The sequence below is a fragment of the Stegastes partitus genome, unplaced genomic scaffold (genome assembly GCF_000690725.1).
Source record: "Stegastes partitus isolate 25-593 unplaced genomic scaffold, Stegastes_partitus-1.0.2 Scaffold1754, whole genome shotgun sequence".
NCBI lineage: Eukaryota > Metazoa > Chordata > Actinopteri > Pomacentridae > Stegastes > Stegastes partitus.
In genome coordinates this window covers 45491-70957 of record NW_007579485.1, presented here as the reverse complement: position 1 = coordinate 70957, position 25467 = coordinate 45491, and the positions used below count along the sequence as shown (strand labels likewise).

The window sequence follows — 25467 nt, the reverse complement described above, 5'->3', positions numbered from 1 at the left end:
GGGACGGACATGAGCTAGATCAGGTTTATGCACTTTAATATGACCGTAAACAACATGGTCTTGTTATGTATCGCAGCTGTGTGAACGATATGATGCGGATCCATAAATGATGTCCGAAGCTGCTCTTGAAGAAGTTTCTGTTTTATCGTCCATTTACTGCGGAGCAGGAGAGTTCCAGCTCATCCAGCAGTCCGGTGAGTTCGCTCACTTCTGGGCTACAGACGAGGGCTGCCAGTAACCTGTTTTTCTGTCCACTGTTTAATGTTATCGTAAAAACAAAAATGACCGTCTAATTTAATTTTGAAAAACTGTATGTAATTGTGAAACAACGTTTACATTACAGTTAAAGTTGAAACTCTAAAAATACACAAAAGGGGGCCTTATTAGTTAATTCAGTAGTGCAACTCCAAAATAAATCCAAGGCTCTATCAAATACTTTAACGAAGTGAAATGGTTCAGGCTGTATGAACAGAGCAGGGATAGCAGATGGAGAACAGACAAGCAATACAGACAACAATGAACATTTTGAAGATGGGTGAGGCCAGTGACTGCAGAGCAGAGACATGTAGATCCAGAGATACAACCGAGAGGACAAAACACGAACTACAAGAGACAAGACACAAAGTTAGTGACATGTAATGGTTTTGTGTAACTGTGTGGAATAGAGAGAGTAAGGAGAGTAAGAGAGAACAGCTCAGTGCAACATAGGAATCCCCTGGCAGTGTAAACCTGTAGCAGCATGACTAAGGGACAGCTCAGGTGATCCTGAGGAGCCCTAACTATAAGCTTTGTCAAATACAAAGCCTAGTCTTAAAAGTAGAGAGGGTGTCTCCCTCCTGAACCCAAACTGGAAGCTGATTCCACAACAGAGGAACCTGATAACTGAAGGCTCTGCCTCCCATTCTGCTTCTGGGAACTCTGGAAACCACAAGTAAAACTGCAGAGTGAAGGGCTCTGTTAGGATGATACGGTACATGAAGGTCTTTCAGGTAAGATGGAGCTGGTCATTAAGAGTGTTATATGTGAGAAGCAGGATTTTAAATTCTATCCTGGATTTTACAGGGAGCCAGTGAAGAGAAACTAATGTGGGAGAAATAGGATCTCTCTTACTGGTTCCTGTCAGAACTCTGGATGCAGCATTTTGTATCAGATGAAGGTTTTTAACAGAGTTATTGGGACATCCTGATAATAAGGAATTACAATAGTCCACCCTAGAACTTACAAATACATGGACTAGTTTTGTAGCATCAATCTGAGACAAGATGTTCCAGATTGACTTGTTTCTCTATTCACTTAAATGATCCAGAGACTTTGAACAGTACCACTATAACGTCACTACTTGCTTTGTAGCTCAGGATGGGCTTGTGGTCCAAATCAACTGTGCTGGAGTAGGAGATAGAGGGCTGGATGTGAGACTGGTGTTCCACCTACACCCTGACTACCCTTCATCCCCCCCACACATCTCTATCTCCTCTACGGGTCTGTCCAGGGCTCAGTGTCACAGCATCAGACAGAAGCTGCTGGATCGGGCTGCAGCCCTGGCCCCAGAACCAATGGTTCACCAGCTGGTAGAGTGCTCACAGGTAAACAGCTACACTTACTGTCTGAAATATTCTGATTTTGATACGTTTAGTTGTAGTGTAGCATTGAACAACATTTTCAGTCTCATGCCCCCGGTAGGTTTGAAGTGTGACCAGATGTTGAATATACTTTAGCTTAAGATTCTACAAATAATTAACATCATCAGTTAAAATAAAGCAGTTGCAAGGCAACAGTAAGTCTGTGGAGGACATCTGATTACCAGTACAGATGTTGTAACCAGTGTTTGCTTTTTGCAGCAGCTGTGTGTGGAGGTGACAGAGGACTGTAGAGGAGGTGAGGAGGCAGTGGAAGAGACAGAAAAAGGTGAGGAGTGGACTGCAGTGCTGTTGCTGGATCACATTCGATCTCAAAATCGTTACATTGGACTGCTGGAGCGCTGGAGCCACCAGCTGCAGCTGTCTGGGACGTTACTACTGGGACAAAGCATACTGGTTATTCTGCAAGGATTCAAACCTGACATCAAGGTATTGCCCCGCGTTTTCAACACTACAAAGTCTTACTGACACTATTTCTTTAATGAACCACAGCAAAAATGAGACTATTATAAAGCTTGTTTATGGTTCATACCACAGGAAAGATATTTGCTATAAACTAGATAAACCACTTCTTCCTGGTGTCCGCTTTAAGAAGAGATGCAGTCATTATTAGGTTAATCAATTCCTTGTCAACTATAAAATTAATCTGCAACTATTTTGAGAATCAATTTGGTCAGGTTTGGCGATTCTAAATTGTCCGTAGGTGTGAATGTGAGTGTGCTTGGTTGTCTGTCTCTAAGTGTAGCCCTGTGATAGACTGGTGACCTGTCGAGGGTGTTCCCTGCCTTCACCCTGAGTCAGCTGGGATAGACTCCAGTCCCACCACGACCCTAGTGAGGATTAAGAATTTGCTCATGTTGACTAATTTTTTGAGAAAAAATATTCTCTGACTCCAGCGTTTTAATTGTGGATATGTTTCTTTCCACTACTAAAACAGTACATTGGCACTTTTTCAGAAAGCTTTTCAGGCCGTCTGTATGGATCAGAGGAACTGAAGATTTAATACAAGTAAATTTAAGATTAACTGCAAGGGAAGAGAAAAACAAATGTTGCTTAAGCTAGATGGCTGCATCTCAGAAATGTAGACAGAAATGAACAGCAATGTGTAATTCTAACAAAAATGGAATTTTAGCTGAAAAAAATTAAATTGTGGAGCAGCAAATGGCTGGAAGGTGTGGACATGGTAATTTGTATGAGTTTCTATCAGGGTAATCTTAATCAAGACATGCGGTATTACAATGGCATTCAAACAAACTCACTACAGTTCAGAAAGAATCTTTTTATAGTTACTATGTGGATAATTGCTTTACGTAACAGCTCAAGTTGCAAACTGTAGCTTCTGTTCTCATTTGAAATGTGAGCTAATGTTGTACATTTTGTTCTGAATATGAATGAGTCCTGCCTACACTATGTGTCACTTTGTAATGCCTTCTGATTTTTATAATCTCTTTTCAGGAATTTTGTCGCCGGTTGAAGACGGTGAAGGTGGACGTCGATTCTTCAGGCAAGAAATGCAAAGAGAGGATGATGAAGATTCTCATTGAAAGCCCTTGGTGTGTCTCTCGTCATCATTGGTATGAATCACAGACACATAAAGAATGAGGTCAGGACTTGTAGGACCATATTATTAGTGTTGGATCACACTGTTACTGCAGCTCACATGACCTCTCTCTCTCTCTCTCTCTCTCTCTCTCTCTCTTTCTCTCCCTGTGTCTTTCTGTTAGTCTCCAGGGTTTTGTAGTGAAGAACTACCAGTCACTCTCAGAGCTGCCTGCAGCCTTTCAGGAACTCCACATGACTGAGCTTTACCAGCAGATACTGCCATCATTAAGCGACTGACAGAGGACACATACAAAGAAAGCGCTGGCTGCCACAATTGTGAACAAATGTAAATGCTACAAGCCTCCCCCAATACCCAACTACAAACACTACCTGCGGCTTCGGAACCAAAGGAGCTGATGGTCAGAAAAACATGGTTTCATGATAACTGATATTTATTGTGACTCTTGATTGTCTTTGATAATGGATTTACTCACCAGACATTTCTGTTATTCGTTCTTATTGTATGTATTGTACCAGTAAAGTTCATGAGAGTTGGTACGATTGATACCCTTTCATAAAAATCAAGAAACAACATTTAGAAGTCCAGTCTGAAAATGCGTTTATCTACCAAAGTGTGATAATTAGCATTTTTTTTCTACCTGCTTTATTCTTCGAAGTTCAAGCTTAAGAGAGCTTACATTAATAAGGAAGTAAAACCATTTACATAAATGGATATGTTTTTCTATTTTTCTTATTTTTATTGTGTATTAGTTGCCATAAGTATTGATGTTATCAGAAATATTTATGATTTTAAAATATGTTTTCAGGATAAGTTAAAGGTGGCCTGCAGCAGGTTTAAGTTATAGTTCACTTCAATTTTACTTATAGTATATAGCGCCAGCTTGAAACATAATGTATCTCAGGGCATTAAATGTTAATGTCAAGATCCTATAATGTTCTGAACAAAGCCCAACAATTTCCCCTGAGCTTCACTTAGTGACAGTATGAAGGAAAGCTTTTTTAACAGACGAACACTTTTAACAGACCCAGACTCAGGGAGGCCAGCCGCCTGCCTTGACAAGCTGAGAGCAGAGAGAGAGAGAGATAGTTAAATCTCAAAAACTCCTCCACAGGAGTTTAGCTGGTTTTTACAGGACTGGTTCAGACTAAATCGCAGGTGCAGTGTAAACTGCAGCTTCTGACTGCACCTCAGTAGAGGTATAAACGTTAGATCAATTTTTACCCAGACAATACAGGTTTAAAGCTGTTTGAAACTTTAAACCATGGCAAAGCCTCAAAATCAGATATTTAGAGCGGGATGTTTAAATCCTGGACACTGCCACCATCTGTATTGTATTCTCTATTTTGTCCCTGGTATTTTCGTTTTTTCTACTTAATGCAATGTAATGTCATTCTGATGTGCACTGTACCGTGTAAATCTGCAATGACAAATACAAGTCTACAAGTCTAGTGGTAGTATCTTAAATAACACTGGACAAAACGAACTGAGTCAGTTTTTGTGAGGATGCTTCAGTTTAATACAAATAGAAAACATGTGTCATCTTTAAGAAATTTTGATTTTTGTGTGATTTTTGGCTTGTCCCAGCAGCTGGAACAGTAAGGAGGTACAGTTTGTTACTGTTCCATTAAAACTGCAGTTGGCAGAATCTAGAAAAGGCAATGGACAAACAAACAAACAAAAAATGTCTGACTTTTGAAAATACAGCCCCACTCCTGCAGCTCCCTCCTGTCTGCCCTAAACCCTTCTCAACAGACAAGCACAGGTACATGAACCCACCTTAAAAACACTACAAATAGTCAAGCCAGAAGTTGTTTTATCTTGGTCTTTCTGGTCTGAAAAGACCTGTGATTGGCCAAAAGCCTGAAAATGAGTTGAGGTGTTTTTCTGAGAGAAACATCATGATGATAAAGAATTGCAACAGCTAAGCCTAAAGCTAACAAAAACATGGACTTGTTTTTCATCATCACTCTGGGACATGTTTCTATTTTTTTTGCTGCAGTAAAGAAAATGCTACCCAAACTCAGACAAATGAATGCGGCAGTCAGCTCTATACAGTTAGCACTCTCAATGTACAATGCAATATGGCTGCACTCCAAACAGCAACTGCCTGCACTTCTATCATAATCAATTATGTCAACATGCAGTATATCTCCAGTGCAATGTTGGAACCATTTCCCACACCATTCTTCAATCAAGCTGATGCTTACATATAAATGATCGTAATCTGGCAAAGGTTGTTTACCATTGCACATTCACAGAGAGGAACAAAAAAAAAACTAACTTCATTTGTCCTCCAGTCATAGGTCAAGTGTGTACCAGTACTTGTGCTTCTCCTAGAATATCAGTGATCTCATCAAGATGAACTGGGAAAAAAACACACTACTATTTTATTTTTCCAACAATCTGCTGTTTTACATGTGCTCATATACAACACAGCAGAGTATCATTTGACACTGATGTCATTGCTAATTGTTCTGGTATTTCTCACACATAACTGAGTTGTGTGTAATGAGCAATAATAAAAGAAGCTTTGTCATTCACTGCAAATGTTTTGTGAGGGGCTCATTTTTGATGACATCACTTCTGTAGTTTTTATTTTTTTAAAAAACAAAACAAAAAAACCCTCTGATTTGTCTGCAGCTATTCATGTGGAATCTGCAGCTGCCATAACATCTTGGAAGGTTTAAGGCTCTCGTTCAGCAACATATTGCCACAAATCACGCATGCAGTCTTTCTGCCATCCAAAGTCTGAGTAAAGCCATGCTCTTAGTACTGGCAGATGTTTTTTGTGTCAGCATGTTGGCAGTTCACACTGTCACTGATTAGAAAATGCTCCACAACTCTGCAGTACAACTACACTCGTCAAGCAGCAATTTAGGCTAATCATGATGCCAATATACCAATCTTTTATCACTCCTTCAAAGAACACACACAGTGAATAATATTTTCAGTGCTTTAAATGGTGAAGGACAGGGATGTGACCTGTGACACAGGTGGTTGGTTGGAATCAAAACAGGAATATTGCAGTTCTGTGGCATACGTGGTTACAATTTGGGTACCACAGTGTTCTGCTTTCACTGCATAATAACTTAGCAGCCTTCCCACAGCTAACCAGGAGCCTGTTTGTAACCAATCTGAGAATGGGAGAGCCTTAAGCCCTCACGGGCCGCACCCCAAAGCCTGTAAGTCAGTCAATGTGGAATTTGGATTGGAGTAGAATGGTTTTGTTTCCTCCCATTGTGTGTTTTTCCACCTTTAGTGGTTGCTATTTCCACCCTGATCACTTTCACCTCTGTCTTATTACCCAGCCAGCGTGTGTGTGTGTGTGTGTGTGCGCGCGTGTGTGTGTGTGCGTGTGTGTGTGTGTGTGTGCACACGTGCGCATGTGTACGGTCTTTGTGAGTTTATTTGTTTACGTACCTGTGTTCTTTCCTATAAAGCTTGTCTTGTCCCCACATTGTAAACGTAACTGTTTTCTCTCAGATGTTCCTTTTGTGCTTTTTGTGAACTTTGCTTGCTTGGCTTGCTTTTTGTTATGATTATCTTCCCTACTTTCCTTTGCCATCCATCAGTAAGTTGTATTTAATTTTATTTTTGTTTTCTTGGTGAAGAAGAGGCTGCTGGAGATGAAGCGACTCTAAAATGCTGAGGCCCAAATTACTTAAATGTATGCTGTTTCTTGAAGCTCTTTGGCTCTTGAACTGTAAAGCCAAATTAGTCATCCAAGCAGCTGACAAAGGGATGTAAGAATTGAAATGCTGTTGGACCACTCTCTCACTCTGTCCCCGTGTTTGTTCTCTAGATGGCAGCAGAGTCAAGATGACACCAGTGACTTTTCTGATTAGAATCTTTAGATGGAATAATAAGGGCATGCATTCTGGCCAATACATCCTGTCACATATGTAGCCAGTTGATATAAAAAACCGCAAGTGTCACAAAAATAGTAATTAAATCAGTTCAGTAATTAATAAATAATGTACAATTAAGCAAAACTTAACATGCTAATGATTAGCACAGTAGGCCTTTGTTTTGACAGACAATCAAATCAAATGGAATTTTAAATGGAAAATTTTAAATGGAAAAATAATGCAACTGAACAATTTGCATTTCCTGGTTATTTTGCTGCAAGGTGGCTCGGTGGTTAGTACCGATGCCTCGCAGTGAGAAGATCACCGGTTCGCATCCTGGTGAGGACACCCAGGATCTTTCTACGTGGAGTTTACAAGTTCTCCCCGTGCAGCGTGGATTCTCTCCGGGTTCTCCAGCTTCCTCCCACAGTCCAAAAACATGTTGAGGTTCATTGGTGATTCTAAATTGTCCGTAGGTGTGAATGTGAGTGTGCTTGGTTGTCTGTCTCTAAGTGTGGTCCTGTGATAGACTGGTCCACCTGTCCAGGGTGTCCCCTGCCTTCACCCTAAGTCGGCTGGGATAGACTCCAGCCCTCCGCGACCCTAGTGAGGATTAAGCGGTGTGTAGATAATGGATGGATAGATGGATTATTTTTCAATATGAATGACTATATTTTACATATTTAAGTAGCATTCCTTCTCCCCACAATAACCAGCCAGCACTGGCTGCACTGTAACCATAGCCAACTGATACCTGGTAGATTCAGGCAGCTCCAGACTGTATGGCTAAAATCCTGCTTTCCACATCCACACATCTGCAAGGATACTTAAATTTTGTCATTCGTCCCAGTCCGCATGCAGGCCAAAATATGTGATCCTATAGACTGTGCATACTGCATGTGAGCCAACAGAGCATGTGCCAATAAAAAAAAATGAAACAAGCTTAAAACAAAAGCCTGTTAGGAGGAGAGACTTTATGAGGAAATTGTCTATCAGGAAATAGTGGAAATAGTTGCTGCCAAACTTGGGAAGTGCTGTGTTTTTTTTTACATGCTTTCAATAACAGTTTCCAATCACAGTGGAAAGTCTAAATTCTCGAAAAATCCAGTGTTCTGGCAGTGCACTGGATTCAGCACCCTTCAGGATTAATAACAGACACAGGGCTACAGCCCAACCTTTAACTAGCTGCTATATACTGTATAAAAAAAAAAAAAAAGAAGAAGAAGAAGAAGTGCAGATTCAAAGCCTTTCAGAAGCATTCACAGGAGCCCTGTGTGTTTTCGGTGTTCATATGGAGGGCAATGAGCCCATAGTCTGGTGTCGGAGTCTGCATCGGTCATGTAGAAAATGACACAGATATAATGGGTCTTTCCAATGTTACCTGGTTCATTCATTAATGCTGCAATTATTTGTATTGACTGAAGTATATGATTGAATAGTATTTGCAGTGTTGTATATTTGCAATCTGCACCAACCTATTTTGGAACAAAAAATTATGGTGACTCAGCAGATTTTTTAATTTTGTACATTTGCATCTTGCATATATAATTGATTTTCATGTGTCAGTGTGTGGGTAGGTATACATTCATATAACTTGAGGCATTTTGACTTAAGTGAGGATTTGAATAAATGGACAGCTATAGAGTTCACTCAACTCATCAAATTAAGAAACAAAACCATCTTATGAACAGATTTTACAAAATGCATTATTGGAGAGTTAAGACTCCCCAGAGATTTTTCTTTTTGTTTGTTTATTTGTTTGTTTGAGAAAACTGACATGATGGAAAATTGCTGTTAAAGCAAGTCAGAGTTGTTTTATTTTGAAGGCGTTTGGAAGTTACGATAAGAATGAACAAAACATGTGTCTTAAACAAATGAATTTAACTTAATGAACTGACATTATACACAGACAAAGAAGTGACAAATAATTATCTCAGTGTGCTATAAACACTGAGCTGTAGAACACATTGCGTCTATAAGCAACGTTCTACTGGTTTTTCAAAATAAAAGTCATCTCTTTTTTCCATGTTTTTATTAGGGGAGACAGATGCACATGTTCTATATATTAACGGGGACGTATCTTCTTCGTTCCCCCGTAAATCTGCGTCTTTGTGTGCAGGTAAATGAGTGCAGGTGGGAGCAGCAGAGTTGACGGAGCTCCTCTACAGGATGAGAACATAGTTCTCCACCGGACAGTGGATCTGATCGATACGCATGATGGACTAATGACGGACTGTGCTCAAAGCGGCGCCGCTCACCCAACCCGTATTTCTGTTCGCCCACTTCAATTTAATTTCAGGATGGCTCTACTTTTGCTTGTCATGTTATTAAGTGTGGACAGCGGGGGGTCGGAGGTGGCACAGTTGTATACAAACCACTGGGCAGTGCGCATAGCAGGAGGTCCACAACAAGCGGATCAGATCGCAGCAAAATATGGATACAGGAACCTGGGACAGGTATGACAGCTTCTGTCTACTGCTGTGTGACTGCTGCTCTGAATGTCGATTTACGCTACAGTAAAAATAAGTTTCTTTACTGGTGAAGGTGAGGTTTAAGCAAATACTAATCATGCACTATTTTAACAATTATTTTAAATTAGATTTGTACATTTCTTGTCTATTTGTGTACTTGTACTGATATGTTTTGTGTACTTCAAAAACACGAGAAATAAAATACAGCTAAAACAGAAAAATGCTGTAAAAAAGTTTAAACCATATGGATTTGTCAATGTTTTTCTCTAAGTGAAAATCTAACTGCGCACTGTAGTGGACACTATGCGTCTGTGGTTCTGCTCATCAGGGACCTATGAGCCAGTTTAGTGAAAAACATGAACTCACAACATTGTGATCTACTATTTGATAACATTGAAAAAAAAATTGTCAGCTGCTGTTCACACTACACAAAAGATGATGTGCAATAAATATGTAAACTGGGGTGTTTTTTTAAATGATATATCTGTTAGTTTATTTTTTTGCTGTGGTTTTCAATTTTTTTCTCATAGTCTGAAATTACCTACACCAAGCTTTTCCCATTTCTTCTTATCTATATTGTGAAGCAGGATATAGAGGGATTTGGTAATCCATCTTTGACAGCTTGATATAGAGAGCATTTTATTTCTAAAAATGTGGCAAATGTTATTTTTTGAGAGACAGTATTTTTAGATTTCTAGAATGAAAGCTTTGACTCTAATATGTCAAGAAAATGAAACAAGAATTTTGAAGCTGGCTGTATCCACTGCTCAGATTTCTGTTCTGGATGTTTATAAATGCACTTTTTAAAGACTGGTGTGGTTTGAGTCAGAGTAGACTGTAGTCTGAAGAACAGGAGTGCTCTGTGCACATGTGCTAAGAATCCTGCTCACATTTTTGGTCCACAGTCAAAGAGAGCATGCATATTTATTAAGTGACATAATGTTCTCTATACAGAAGGGGCACATGTGCTTTGGATGTGGAAAGCTTTGCAGAATCAAGTCTCTGTTAAGTTTTGTATTTTAAAAAATGGTCTGAAAGCCATTGAGGTAAATTCAGTCATTACATGGATGATGTGAATAAATGCTAAACATTTGAGGTCTCAGTGTCATTATTGTAATTGGTTTGTTGGATGTGTTTGATCAGATAGGGAGTCTGGATGATCATTACCATTTCCACCACAGCAGAGTGGTTCGCAGAGCTGTGTACTCTTTGAAGGGCCCTCACAGCTTCATTCACATGGATCCTAAGGTGAGGCACAGATCAGTTGTATTTTTTTTTTCTCGCTTCATAAGTTTATAAAGTTATGAAGAGAATGCTGTTCTAAAATCTACTATGCAAGACTTAAGAAGACTGACAGGGTGAAGACTGAAGACGGGGTTTTCTTTTCCATTTAAACAATAAGGAATAAACGTGTTATGGAATGAGTTTCATTGTTATTAAAAAAAAAAGCAGTTTGCTTGTTTCCCTCTAAAGAGAAACGCTTCACTTCAGTGCTATTAAAAGAAAGGATTTTGGGTTTGGTCTGTAGCCTTAATAATTGTGTAGCCGTGGTTGAATGCCCATGGCTGAGGTTTGCCTTGCAGAGTGCCCTAAAACAATAACCATGAATCTGTAGAGTCTTTTCTAGTGCAGTGTGTTCTATGAGTTACAGTAGGTTCTAGTGTACTCGCATGCATGTGGCAGGATGTACACTACAACTTGCATAAGAGTTAATTAGAATTGCTGAGAGAGTGAAACAGTTTACAGCAGTATTTGAACAGAACTGATATCTTTACACTGTGTTATAATTGTGGGATGCTTTTTTGTTTGTGCGTCTGGGTATAATCCCTGTTATTTGGTATGAAATCAGCGTAGGTCCATGATGGGGGTATCGTCATCATCGTCATATTGTTACTCGGAGCTACACTGTGTCTTCAAGCACTGACAGAACCTTTTGTCATTGTGTTTTTTCTTGTTATAACAACTCTGTCATAGCGTGTTTTAATGCAAAAGTTCAGTTTTAACAAGTTGGTCTTTTGAAGTAATGAGAAAGTTTTGCAGTATAGCAAGATAATGTGATATGTTCCTGTTTTAATTTCCATCATCAGGTGGACTGGGCCCAACAGCAGGTAGTAAAACCCAGAGTGAAAAGGTATGCCCAAAGTGACCCAAACATCATTCACTTCAATGACCCTAAATGGTCCAACATGTGGTACATTGTAAGTTTAGTACACTGATCAGTCATACTGCCATTTTAATGAAACAAGACAAGATGTTTGGTGTTTGTATCTGTGTTTCCTGTAGCACTGCAATGATAAGAGCCACCAATGTCGCTCAGAGATGAATATTATGGCAGCCTGGCAAAGGGGCTACACCGGCAAAAATGTGGTTGTCACAATACTGGATGACGGCATCGAGAGGAACCACCCTGATCTGGCTCAGAACTATGTATGTTATCCCCTCAGCCATCTCAAAATATGAATACAGTTGAAAAATCAAAATGTCCTTAGGAATGCAGTTTCACATGTTACATCCTGGGCGTTTGGCTTCAATTCATCACTCCAGTTGCTCACAAAGAGAACAGTGACAGAAAAAGCACCGGGCAACACTGCATATATTAATTCTGGTGACTGTGATCTATTTTCTTTATCAGGACCACCTTGCAAGTTATGATGTCAATGGAAATGACCATGACCCTACACCACGTTATGACTCCCGCAGTGAAAATGTGTAAGAAACAATACCACCAATGTCTTCATCTTTCTGGATGCTTTTTTCTTTTTGCTCTAATTTAAATATAAGGCAATATAAAGTTCTACACCTCAATGGAAACAGCACAACCATAGCTACAAGTAGAGGAAACTCAGAAATATCTTCTGTAACGTATGACACAGTTGTACTGCCATCAGTTACAAAAAGTAAAATCAAAAGTTCTTTGATTATTTTATTTTATTTTATTTTATTTTACAAAAAACAAAACAAAACAAAAAAACAAACCAAAATGGAATCAACATGTGCAACATTTTTCCCAGAGCCCACAGGTGGTATCAACACTTGGGAAAAAATAGTGGCTTTACATTGTATAGATATTTTACCACTTACATTTTTACAACTTTGAAATGTTGCAATGTATCTTTCAAAAACATGCTGACAACTTGCTTCTCTGTATACTGTTTCTGAACCATGCTGCATTTATTTTATTGATCCAGTATGTTTTATTTTCCTCGTAGTCTCTCCTGCCATCTTCCCTCTGCTTTGTGGAAACAAAACCTGACTGCTCCATTTGACTGAGGAGGTTTTATTTTTTTGTTTTTTCAGCGTCATTACATCCACAATTGCCTGCAAAGGGTTTCTTTTTTGGCAAATTTTTGAACAAGACATGTGTAAAAAAATGATTTTGATGACACATCAAAACCACTTAAAGAGGCAAATGGCCACAGCAGGAAAGGTGTGAATTTCTTTCAACTTTATTGAGTGGTCATGGCTCAGATGGTAGAGTGGGTTGTCCACTTATTGGAAGTTTGCTGGTTTGATTTCTGGTCCTTCTTTGTGCCAATATGTCCTTGGGCTAGATATTAAACCCCAAGTTGCTCCCTCAGCCAGGCGAACACCTTACAACTCAGCTATGCCACCATTGTGAACGGGTTGCGGTCTACTAGTATAAGTGCGAATGATTTATGATTCATGTTTTCACTCTGAAAACTCTCTGGGTTACTTTATGTGTTACCAGGTGTAGCACCACGAATGAGGGGTCTTTGTAACAAGCAAACTTATATTACGTTATACTTTTGTCAAAGACTTTCTCATTCAGAGTGTGTTTGTGTTTGCTAGAAATCTTCCCCATGGTCCTTATTGGCCTGTACTGTGTAATTACCTTTAGACAAATGTTCACACACAGAATAAATAAAAAGTGTTAGAGTTGAAATATTTTTTGCTTTGGACTTTTTCTCAAAGGTGTGACCTTTGTTTGTTTCTTAGCTGTTAAACTGTATTTGTTGGTGGATATTGCACTGTTACCAACCGAGCACTGTTGATTGAAATTAGTGATATCATGAAATATCATACATATTAAATCAAATCATTTAATATGACATTGCATGAGGAGAACATTTCTGTGTGTTCAGGGTTCAGCTTGGGCAAAAGTAGTGATGAAAAAAAAAATCAGTGATTGTAACTAATATCAAAGTAAAACAGAGTTATTGAGTTGCTAATATTCCCATTATTGATGCGAAATTTGTGTTTATTATTTGCACAATGTGGACAGATTTTTAAACTGGTCTTGGAAAGCATGTTGTCTTCTGCTGCTCACAACAGGCACCATTTTACACCAAAATGTAGACTTTGAATGGGATTTTTTTTTCTTTGTGAAGAAACATCACCTTTTTTGATATTTATCAAATGACAAACTTTTTTAAAATTTATTATTTTTTCTTTGCTTCCTTCCTTTACCATTCAGTACCTACTACTTCACTTTAAATCTACATAGTTCACTACTTTTAAATGCTTTGCCAAAAAAGAAATCTTTTAATATGTTTTTATAATTAAGCCCTTAGTCCTTTGCTTCCACCTCCTTCTTTCAAAGTTGTCTAGTATGAGGAAGATAGTTGTGCCTTCAGTACTGTTGTCAACTTCATGACAATCAAGGATGAAACAGAAAGTCTTCTGGCAGTTTGTGACCTGGTGTCAGAGAAAATAATTAACTGCACCTGGTTTTGTTTTGGATTTAGTCTGTTGGTTTTCAAGGTCCACCTCTCCTTCCACTCTGTTCTTAAATGTCAACCATGTCATGTTTCGTATTGTGCTGTTCTGGCCTCAGTATTTGGCCACAGATCAACTGTAGTGGTCCAGCTGTAAACACACACTAACCCTGGCACCAAATGTTCAGTGCACACACACATGAATGGCAGCAGTTCATCGATGATATTTCCACTATGTCATCGTTCCTGCTGTTGATCTGACATCATGACACACATTTTAATAATTTAAACTCAGCAAAATAGTGTAAAAAAAAAAAAAAAACAACTTTATTATTAAAACTTTCTTTTCAGTTCAGTTCAGTTTTATTTATGTAACGCCATTTCACAACGTATGTCATTTTATTGCACTTAACATAGTAAAGTTATGACCTGACTATGAGTCAGACTGCAGATCAGAGACATGTAGCTCCAGATCCAGAGAGACCTGCAGGGAGGACAAAACACAAACTACAAGAGAGAAGACACAAGTTAAGTGTCATGTAATATTTTTTAAGAGGAATTACTGAGACATCCGGATAATAAGGAATTACAATAATCCAGCCTCGAAGTTACATATGCATGGACTAGTTTTACAGCATCACTCTGACACAGGATGTTCCTGATTTTGACAATATTGCATTTGTGAAAGAAGGTCATCCTACAGACTTGCTTTATATGTGAGTTGTAGCACACTCTCAATATGAACGAAATAGTACTGACACTTAAACACCATTGCTGATTGTCAGGAACATATCTTTTATGATGATGAGATGTTTTCAGCACAGCTGACAAAAAATAAAACAAATCAAAACATGCAAACAGGCAATTATTATTAATTGTGTCACACTGAACATGTTTTGATTGATAGGAAGCCTTTGTCAAGTTCACTTTTCNCATGTTTTGATTGATAGGAAGCCTTTGTCAAGTTCACTTTTCTGAGGACCTCCACCTTTTCATACGACATAAGATATAATGAGAAGGGTTGTTGGCAGGCTCAACATTATAAACACATTTGGGGCAAATCAGGTTATATCAAGAAAATATGAAACTGATTTTGCTGAAATGGTGCGACACAAATTACATCAAAAATCTGAAAGGAAAATACTGGAAGACACAGATTACTTGAAAGGACAAGACAAACAACCTTAAAATAAGGTTGGTGAATGAGTGGGCCTCAGTGCTAATACCTTAAAAGTATAATTATACATTTTCTTTGTTTAGCACAAGTACCATGACAAAACTAACTGAAAATACTAATGTGAGTTCCAGGGATCAGATTCTGCTGACCTTTACTGGGAATATTGCTGGGTGATAGAAAGAGCACTTCAAGGAATTCCTCAACCTGGTTAACATGTCTTCTGCTGAGGAGGCTGAGCCTACAGACTCAAAGGAAGGAAAGGGAAGGAATTTCCAAAAAGGTGGCTGTAGCTCAGGTGGTAGAGCAGGTTGTCCACTGATTGCAAGGTTGGCAGTTCGTTCCCCCGCTCCCCCCCCCACAGATCGAAGTGTCAAAGTCACGAAGGTGCCCCCAATGGCAGGCAACACCTTGCATAACAGGTTTGCTGCCATCGGTGTGTGAATGAGTGAATGAGAAATACCCATTCACCACTAAGGTAGAAAGGCGCTATATAAGTGTAGACCATTTACTTAGAAAAGGCTTATGGCTGTGTCCCCTGAGTGGCCATGTGGGGGGTACTGCAGGAGTATGGGCTATCAGGGTCATTGTTCCAAGCCATCCAGGGCAGCTGGGCTTAGCCCTAGAGTTAGAGTTAGAGTTGAGTAGGTTGGACATCTGGAGGGATTTCGGACTAGAGTGACTGCTATTTCAGGAGGAGCCAGTTGAGGTGATCCAGACAGCCAATTGGGATGGCTTATGAGCAACTCCCTTAGGAGGATTTTCAGGCATATCTGGCTGGAAGGAGACCCTGGGGTAGACCCAGAACTTTTGGAGGGACTATATGTCTCATCTGGCCTGGGAATGCCTTGGGATCCCCCAATGCCTTGGGATCCTTTTCTGTAAAAAGAGGTCTGATAAATGATGTATCTGCCTCAGAATAATAATTATTCTGCTGAGTCTGTGAAGAGAGGAATACCTATAAGCTCTCTCTGGTAGCACTTCTGTGAATGATGTGTAAAAGGAAAAATAATGTTTTTATTTACACTGTTAGGTCACTGTAACTGTAATTGGCCCTTTGACCTGGTATTGTAACAAATATCGGCTTTATGTCAGGATGTAATTTCTATGTCTGCTCTTTTGACATGTAGACATGGAACTCGGTGTGCAGGTGAAGTTGCAGCAGCAGCCAACAACTCCCACTGCATCGTTGGGATTGCCTACAATGCTCATATTGGAGGTGGAGTTCTTTATCCTTCTTTTACAAGAACACCTGCAAGTATCAGTGAGGCTTTTCATTTCATTGCATTGTCAGCTTTTAAACCACGCTATTATTGTCATCTGATGGAGACATTCATACTTGCCACAAGCTGGATTTTTTTCTTGCACCTACATCAGTTCAAAGTTCACTCATTGAGCGGTATGTCCTGAAATCTACTACATGGATGAGCAAACTTTTTTTTTTTTCAGATGATCTAAGACAATTAATTGCAATGACTTTGTTAATAGTTTCTATCTAGTATCATCACCAGGCCAAACTATATTTTGGCTTAGTTTTGTTTATGAGCAGGTGTCAGCAGGCTAACACTGTAAAGCTAGATGGTGAACATGGTAAAGATTATTCCTGCTTAACTTCAGCATGATAACATTGTCACTCTGAGCATGTTACTATGCCAACATCAGCATTAAGCTAAAAGGAATGCACTGAAAGTTTGCTTGATCTCTTTATTGCTTTAGGTACAATGCCAGAGTAACGACATTAGAATTAAACTAACTCTTAGTGCTCTAAGGAATAAGAATCATGTGACATTACTGCTTCAGGTATGACAGCATTCATATATAACCACAGAGGAAGCTAACTTGGTAATGTAGAGGAAAAAGTAGTGGTTCAGCTCATGGTGGAGGTCGCAACAGCTAACAGCCTCACTTGCACACAGCAGCATCTCAGTACTTTTCTAAACTAAACTGAGTACAGCTGTGACTTCTTACCAGCCTAACTGCAAGAACATGGTTATCAAGCTACCTGTGAGCACCTTTCTCAGTTTTGGACCTGTGGTCTCTGTCTATCTGCATGTCTGCATCATTCTGATTGTAAGACTTCATAAAGATAGAAAAGGATGCAGATTGGTGTGACCTAAATATCAATGGAATCACAGTAGCAGCAATAATCAGGAAGTATAGAATGATTCATAGTCACATTGGAGACTTGCAATTAGAGTCACAGTGGCCACTGTCTTTAAATGACACCACACACAGTACACTACTTTCACAACTCAGCTTTGAAAAACAAAAAGGCTAGGGCCTTAAACTTATTACAGTGGTCATTAATAGAAATCAGTGTTTCTGTGACAGCTCAGACACTCTGAAGGGCAGTTCACAATGTCAGCCTTTATGGACAGTGCCTAAGAAAAACACCCATGCTTGCTTTTCAGTAAAAAACTGTTAGAATTAGCTTTGTTAATTATGAAGATAAAGATAAGCCTGATGAACATTGGCGTGCAAAGATGGGAATATGATGATATGGTATTACATGAGTGCAAAAGGTAATGGGGACATTTTATATAGTGCAAGTGTTATTTTAATTAATAGTTAGTTTTTAATTTTGCATAAAAAGAAGTATCAACAGTTCAACTTAGAAGTAATGCAGGTTACTGTGAAGTGACACAGTTTAGAATTGTTTGACATTTAAGAGATATTGCACAGGGGTATACTTCTGATGTAAAGTATACTGTAGTCCGTTCTGACAGCTGTGTTATTACATGGTGAGTCTTTTAACACATTCAATTCAGTTCAATTTTATTTGTATAGTGCAGTGTCCAACACGTTATCACACAGTGCTTAATAAAGTAAGGTATAGACCTTACAAATTTAAACAAAAATTTAAACTGTCAGTTTAGATAGTTATGAAGCACAAGGGGAAAGAGGGTGAAATGTGCTACATGTCCCTGGATGTGTTGAAACCAGAGAACTTGTGACTATGTGGTATATATCTTTACTGCCACATCAGCAGCACGCTGGTTTGTGCAATTAAACTTAGCTGAGTATGTGCGATAGAACTGTTGAACTTAATGAGCAAATATGACTCAATAGACACAGTGTCCAAAAAAGAGGATGAAGTTTAGAAGCACACTAATCAGCTCGGTACAAGATAAAAAGGAACAGCATTGTTGAAGTTCTACAGACTGTAACTTCTTTGTAACATTGTCCTTTTCATCAAATTTATGGTTTACTGCAATTGAAGTTTCTCTGCCATGAATCAAATCTTTGTGGGCAAGAGCTTTACCCCTGAAATGATAGTTATACAGTATTAACCTGTAAACACCATTTTACAGTGTGGGCAGACCAGGTGCTGCTAAATGTAGATTATTTACATACTGCTACGTGGCTTAAACTACAGCAACGTGTCATGTTTTATAAGTTTAACGTATGCTTTGTGTGTAAAGTCAAATAAATAAAGTCATGCAACTGTCAGATATTGGGCTGTAAAACTGGAATAATGTGTGTACTGGTTTTGGCACTGTATTTAAATGCATTCTACTGAAGGTATCTTACACTCAGTCCATATGAAGTCTGTGTATTGAGCATGATGTTACCTTGGACACAGGGATTCGAATGCTGGATGGTGATGTGACTGATATAGTGGAGGCCAAGTCCCTGGGAATTCGACCTGACTACATTCATATCTACAGTGCCAGCTGGGGCCCAAAAGATGATGGCAAGACAGTAGATGGTCCAGGGCCGCTAACCAAGCAGGCTTTTGAGCAAGGCATCAAGAAGGTTGTAAAGAAAAAACAAAAAGTGTCAGAGCAGACTTCTATTTCAACATTGATATGTTTGATTGGAATCACAGCTGCACATCACTGTATTTATGTCAAACAGGGACGCAGAGGCCTGGGGTCCATTTTTGTTTGGGCATCAGGTAACGGAGGTCGGCAGGGGGATCACTGTTCATGTGATGGTTATACCAGCAGTATCTATACCATCTCCATCTCTAGCACCACGGAGAATGGAAACAAGCCCTGGTACCTAGAGGCCTGCAGCTCCATCATGGCTACAACCTACAGCAGTGGGGAGTTTAACGAGAGGAAGCTTGTAAGTAATGGATAAATGACTATTTCAATATACTATGTATACATGCTATTGTGTACAATATGTGTAATGCTTGTGATGATTCAAAACAAAAATGGTCAAACCCTAACAGATAATAATATCTGTGAGCCACTAACGCTTTCTTAACAAGGTAACACATTGTAAACTATTAATAGCTTTAAAAAGGAGTAATGGCTGCACCTCCATCTTCTTTTTCTGGCTACAGTAACACCTCAAGTGTCACATTTTTACTTAAAGTCCAAGCAGACATGTGGCTGTGCTTGTTCAGGTTACATTTATTGTGGGGTCTTCAAAAACAGGAGTGTCATTTTAAAAATAATAATTATTGTGGATCACTATCAGGATCAGGTCTATGTTGCAGCAGAAGATGATGCAGACAGCTGTTCCTTAACCAGAGAGTCAGCAAACTATTTTTCCATAAAAAAACATTCAAATTTTGTTGAAGAAAAATTTACAATGGTTTCAGAAAAGAAGACATATGATATAAATAAACAGCTCTGCAGTCTGAATTCTGCTTTTATTCTACATTTTGCACTATGGCAGTTTGAATGGCAGATGGTTACTGTATAAACCCACAGTGTATTGACCACAGCATTTCCAACTGTTCAAAAGTGGTTCCAGCTTTAAAAACAGGCCTTTATTTGCACTTGGCAGAAATTCTCCACAGTATTCTAAAACTGTCAGTGTGTCATGATGTGGAGTGTCCCGTGTTTAAAGGTAAGAAAGTAGTGAATATATCTGGTCATGACTGTCACAATATGTGAGATATGCAGTGTGTCATAATGTAGTCTTTCTGATCCCAGTGCCACTGGTGTACCAGACAAGCCTTGCCATCAAAATATCAAACTGTGCTCAGTGAGTGCCCACCCCACTGGTTAGGTGTAGTAGATATGCACAGGACCATGACAGTCATATTTGTGTCTTTGGTCATTTTCCCAGCTAACAGTTCACTAAAGACTGATCACTGTAATGATGACGACAACAACCCCCCCAAGCCATGCACTTGAACGCATGACATGACGTGAGTGTGTACAAAGGTTGTTAGAAAGTGTTATTTGAGTGTGTGTGTGTGTGTGTTTGTGTGTGTGTGTGTGTGCACATTGGGGTGGGGTGAGGGGTTGAGGGGGAGTTAGATAAGGGCAGGTTCTGTTTGCTTATACTGTGGAGTGCTTCTCATGTCATGTGGACAGTAGAAGTCAGAGATAGATGAGTAAAGAGACATGATTTATGCTCACATATGAGCACCAGACTAAGAGGAAAGCATGCAGTGCTTCGCTTCATTTAACAGCCAGCTTTGAGAATCTGGAGCTGGTGCTGGTCTTGGTTCTGGCTCCCAGCTGTGTCTCTCTGTGGCCTGGTCCTCCACTGTGCTTCACACAGTAAATATTATGCTTTGGCTTCTGTGAATCTAAACAGGGTGACAAGAGAACCAACTCTCCAGTACAGTGTGTTAGTGGAGGCCAGCTAAATACAGCTTTAGTATAAACTCAGTAGATTGGAAACTTGAAACTTTACACACTTAATTCAGTCTCTCTTTGATGTACAGTGTTGCACACGTAGTTGTTTACATTTCCATGTAACTATGACCTTAAACATGATTAGAGTTTATGCAAATCCTGAAAGTAGATCGAAAGACTTTGATTAAATAAATCAGACACAATAATGAAGTAGAGGCTGCAAGGTGACGCAGTTGGTTAGCACTCTTACCTCGTAGCAAGAAGGTCCCCGGTCCGCATCTTGGTGGGGGCACCAGGGATCTTTCTGCGTGGAGTTTACATGTTCTCCCCATGCAGCATGGATTCTCTCTGGGTTCTCCGGGTTCCTTCCACACAGTCCAAAAACATGTTGAGGTTAATTGGTGATTCTAAATTGTCCGTAGGTGTGAATGTGAGTGTGCTTGGTTGTCTGTCTCTAAGTGTAGCCCTGTGATAGACTGGTGACCTGTCCAGGGTGTCCCCTGCCTTCACCCTAAGTCAGCTGGGATAGGCTCCAGCCCCCCGCGACCCTGGTGAGGATTAAGCGGTGTATAGATAATGGATGGATGGAATTAGAGTCAGGTTTTTTTTAATCAGTTTGATGACAGTCAGGTGTGAGTGGCCTCTATTTCATTTAAAGAACAGAAACGTATCAAAACCTAATCATTACAACACATACAGTATGTGGTAGTGTGGGGCTGCAAGGTGGCGCAGTTGGTAGCACTGTTGCCTCGCAGCAAGAAGGTTGCCGGTTTGCGTCCCGGTGGGGGCACCGGAATCTTTCTGTGTGGAGTTTGCATGTTCTCCCCGTGCAGCGTGGGTTCTCTCCGGGTTCTCCGGCTTCCTCCCACAGTCCAAAAACATGTTGAGGTTAATTGGTGATTCTAAATTGTCCGTAGTTGTGAATGTGAGTGTGCTTGGTTGTCTGTCTCTAAGTGTGGCCCTGTGATAGACTGGCAACCTGTCCAGGGTGTCCCCTCCCTTCGCCCTAAGTCGGCTGGGATAGGCTCCAGCCCCCCCGCGACCCTAATGAGGATTAAGCGGTGTATAGAAAATGGAAAATGGATGTGGTAGTGTATTCCAGAGATTTCTAAGGAGTTCAGAAAATGAACTGTTGATCCTCATCAGGCTATAAAAGATTACAAAGCATCTCTAAAGAGTTTGGAGTCCACCAATCTACAGACAGACAGATTGTATGCAAATAAAGGAAAATAACCCTACAGGAGTGGTCAGTCAACAACGATCCCTCCAAGAGCAAGGCATGCAAAAGTCAGCGAGGTCACATAGGAAACCTTGTCACCTTCTAAGTAACTAAACCCTTCTCTCACATTGACTAATGTTAATGTCCACGAGTCCCCCATCAGCAGAATACCAGACAGTAATGCTGTGCATGGCAGGGCTGCAAGGAAAAAAACTACTGCTTTCAAAAAGAACTCTGCTGCCAATTTGCAGTTTGCGCATGTGGTTAAAGATCATGTGGACAAGCCAGAAGACATTTGAAAAATGTCTAGTGGACAGATGAGACTTTGTGGTTAAAATAGGAAGCATTATGGATAATGAAAGGAAACACGGCACTCCAGGAAAGTAACCTGATCCCATCTGTAAAACACTGTGTTGAGTCTGTTGTACCTGTTGTGCTTGATCTGGACTGGGGAAGTTTACAGTCACAGAAGGAACAATGAAGTCTGAATTTGATAGGAAAATGTCAGGACATCTGTCTGTGAATTCACAGACAGAAAACAGGTCATGTGGCAAGACAGCAGCTCTGTGCACACAGGTCGTTCCACCAAAGCATGGTTAAAGAAGAAGAAAATGTATGTTTTGGATTGGCCAAATCAAAGTCCTGATTATAATCCAACAGAAATCTTGGAGAAAGCCCTGAAATTAGCAGTTCATGTGTAGAAACCTACCAACATCCCAGAGTTGAACGTTTTTTGTTTGGAGAGAGCTGATGTGTACAATTGATCAACAGTTACAGGAAATGTTTAGTTACAGTTATTGCAGCACAAGGGGGGGTCAAACCAGAGACTAAAGGTGGTGGTGTGTGAGCACATACTTTTGTCACTCAAAGATATATAATATTGGATCAGTCACCTCAATAAATAAATGGCTAATTGTCCTATTTTTGTCTCATTCTGTCTAATTGGCTTCTCTTTATCTACTTTTAGAAATGGTATAAAAATCTGATGATTTTTTTAGGTCATATTTATGCAAAAAAAAAAAAAACACACACAAAAAAAACCAAAAACAAAATTAAAAAAGGGTCCACAAACTGTCAACCACTAATGTAATCTTTTAAACTAGCTGGAGAAAAAACAAACAAACAAACAAACAAACAAACAAAAAAAAAACACACAGAGGACTATGTGGGTCAAGGTCCAGGCCCAGTTTAACATCCAGGGTTGCTCACACAGAAGAGTTAGTGTGATTCACTCCGTATACACACCTAATCGTACAGCAACGGTGGCAACCCACTACAGTCTTTCCAGTGAGAAATGATAATATATTTTGTCAATGAAGAACTTACAGCTCCACCTATATCACAAAGATCTGAGACTGAAGCTGAGCAACAACTTTGATTTAGTTCTTCTTTGGCTCAATTTTATTTATTTTTAATTTTTTTTTATTTTTATTTTTTTTTACCAGAATGTCCAATTGTAATAATTATGGCAAGATATTTAGTTATTTTAGTTTATTTCCATATCAGAGCACTGAGATGTACAGTTGAAATCAGAAGTTGACATACACTGTATAAAAAGACATATAACCTTTTTTCTCTCACTGTCTGACATTAAATCAGACTAAACCATTCCTGTTTTAGGTCAGTTAGGATTACCAAAATCATTTCTATTTAATAAACACCAGAATAATGAGAGAGAGAATTTTTTTCTTACTTTTTTCAAAGTCAGAAGTTTACATACACTAAGATTACTTTGCTTTTAAGTATTTGGGAAAGCCCAGATGATGATGTCATGGCTTTAAAAGCTTTTGATAGGTTAATTGACAACATTTGAATTAATTGGAGGCACGCCTGTAGATGTATTTTAAGGCACACCTCGAACACACTGCTTCCCTTTGTGACAACATGGAAAAGTCTAAAGAAATCATGTATATATGTAAACTTCTGGTTTCAACTCTATGTTTTTCTAATATTGCCTTTGTTGATTCTATTTCGTTTATAACAAGTCTTAATGCCCTTTATGTTTCATGTAAAGCATTTTGTGTAGTCATGGTGTTAAAAGGTTCAGTTCAAATAAACTTGTCTTGTCTTACCTTGACTTGAGTTGATTTCCGATGGATGCAAGAAAAAAAATAGAGGTTACTGAATATTGAGGTATTAGCAGATTATATAACTTTTTGATTTGTGTCATTTAATTTGGAGTCAAATTCCTTCTGTGATTTAGTGGATAGATGTGAATTGGCAACTGACACAAGACAAGTCTGTTTTTCAAGAGAACTGCCTTGTATTTCTCAGTTCACAATAATATATTGAAAGTCTAGATTGTGTTTGAATCAATTCATCTGTTATTATAATATTAATATTTGTATAGCTCTACTTCTTTGCAAGTTCATTCAGACTCAGAGGCATACATGAAGACATATCCTGAAAAAAATATAATTGGTATACTCAGCTAGATAAAAGTATTGTCCAATGAAAGGCTTTCTATAGACAACCAATTTAGCACTGATTAATTATAATTCAGAATAATCAAAAATAGAACAAAGTCTGTATGAAATCAGATCCACAAACCAGTGGGAACTGAACTGTGTTTGTTCTTCCTTGGAGGTAACCACTGATGTCTGGCAGCGCTGCACTGATGGTCATACTGGCACCTCTGTCTCTGCTCCCATTGTGGCTGGAATTATAGCTCTCGCCTTGGAGGCTAAGTCAGTCAAACTTTCTACTCTGTCACAATTATCTCATTACTTGTAACTCCCACTGTGCATCATAATGTATTGTCTTACTTGCCACTGAAATTTTTGCTGCTATAATATTTTTCAAATTTATTTTGAACATTAAAGCCTCTTCATTGATCAGTTGTTAGAAAACAGGAATGCCACCATCTTTCTTATTAGCAGTAATCTTGCCTGCTCTAAAAGAAACAGACTTCTTCAACAGCATGAAGAAGTGGGTTATTCAGTTCTGCTGCCATCCATTAACTGACCACATCTTAAATATTTCTGGCACTCATATCAATTTATACTTTAACATGTTTAAATAACACAACAAGTTCTTTGCTGGCTGTACTTTTGGTCAAGTCATTTAAAAATTATACAATTGACACAAATATCCTCCATCTACTTGACAGTGACTCTCACTGGAAGAACAGCTCTCAAAGCACCAAGGCCTCACTGTTGGAGAGCTGCTGAGATGGTTATCCTTACAGCAGGTTCTCCTTCCCTGCAGAGGATTTTTGTAGTTCTGCACGAGTGACTTGTTTACTCAGTTTGTCTAAATGGCCAACTGTATGAAGAGTCATGGTGGTTTCAAACTGAGGCCACTGTGAACACTCAAAGCTTTAGAAATGCTTT

At 39.2% G+C, this 25467-nt stretch overlaps 2 protein-coding genes across 5 annotated transcripts in view; both read left to right on the top strand.

Annotated features, from left to right (window-relative positions):
• rwdd3 (RWD domain containing 3) lies at positions 1-5748 on the top strand. Of its 3 annotated transcripts, none has more exons than XM_008302074.1 (5): positions 1-194; positions 1351-1583; positions 1842-2066; positions 3093-3211; positions 3362-5748. In XM_008302074.1, exons 1-5 carry the CDS (start codon positions 107-109, stop codon positions 3474-3476), a joined length of 780 nt encoding a protein of 259 aa, XP_008300296.1. In that variant the 5' UTR covers positions 1-106; the 3' UTR covers positions 3477-5748. The 3 variants fall into 3 exon arrangements, with proteins under 3 accessions (XP_008300296.1, XP_008300295.1, XP_008300297.1); XM_008302073.1 differs by having other exon boundaries at positions 1839-2066; XM_008302075.1 differs by having other exon boundaries at positions 1839-2066; positions 3093-3240; positions 3362-3453.
• Positions 5749-9312: 3564 nt separating this feature from the next.
• Positions 9313-25467, top strand: part of pcsk6 (proprotein convertase subtilisin/kexin type 6) — a 30403-nt gene continuing 14248 nt past the window's right edge. For both annotated transcript variants that reach the window (XM_008302070.1, XM_008302069.1), the window contains exons 1-9: positions 9313-9505; positions 10664-10768; positions 11608-11718; positions 11804-11947; positions 12153-12229; positions 16501-16589; positions 18954-19126; positions 19229-19441; positions 24722-24822. In XM_008302070.1, the coding sequence (XP_008300292.1) occupies positions 9350-9505; positions 10664-10768; positions 11608-11718; positions 11804-11947; positions 12153-12229; positions 16501-16589; positions 18954-19126; positions 19229-19441; positions 24722-24822 (1169 nt within the window). In that variant the 5' untranslated portion in view covers positions 9313-9349. The remainder of the gene's footprint in view (positions 9506-10663; positions 10769-11607; positions 11719-11803; positions 11948-12152; positions 12230-16500; positions 16590-18953; positions 19127-19228; positions 19442-24721; positions 24823-25467) is intronic.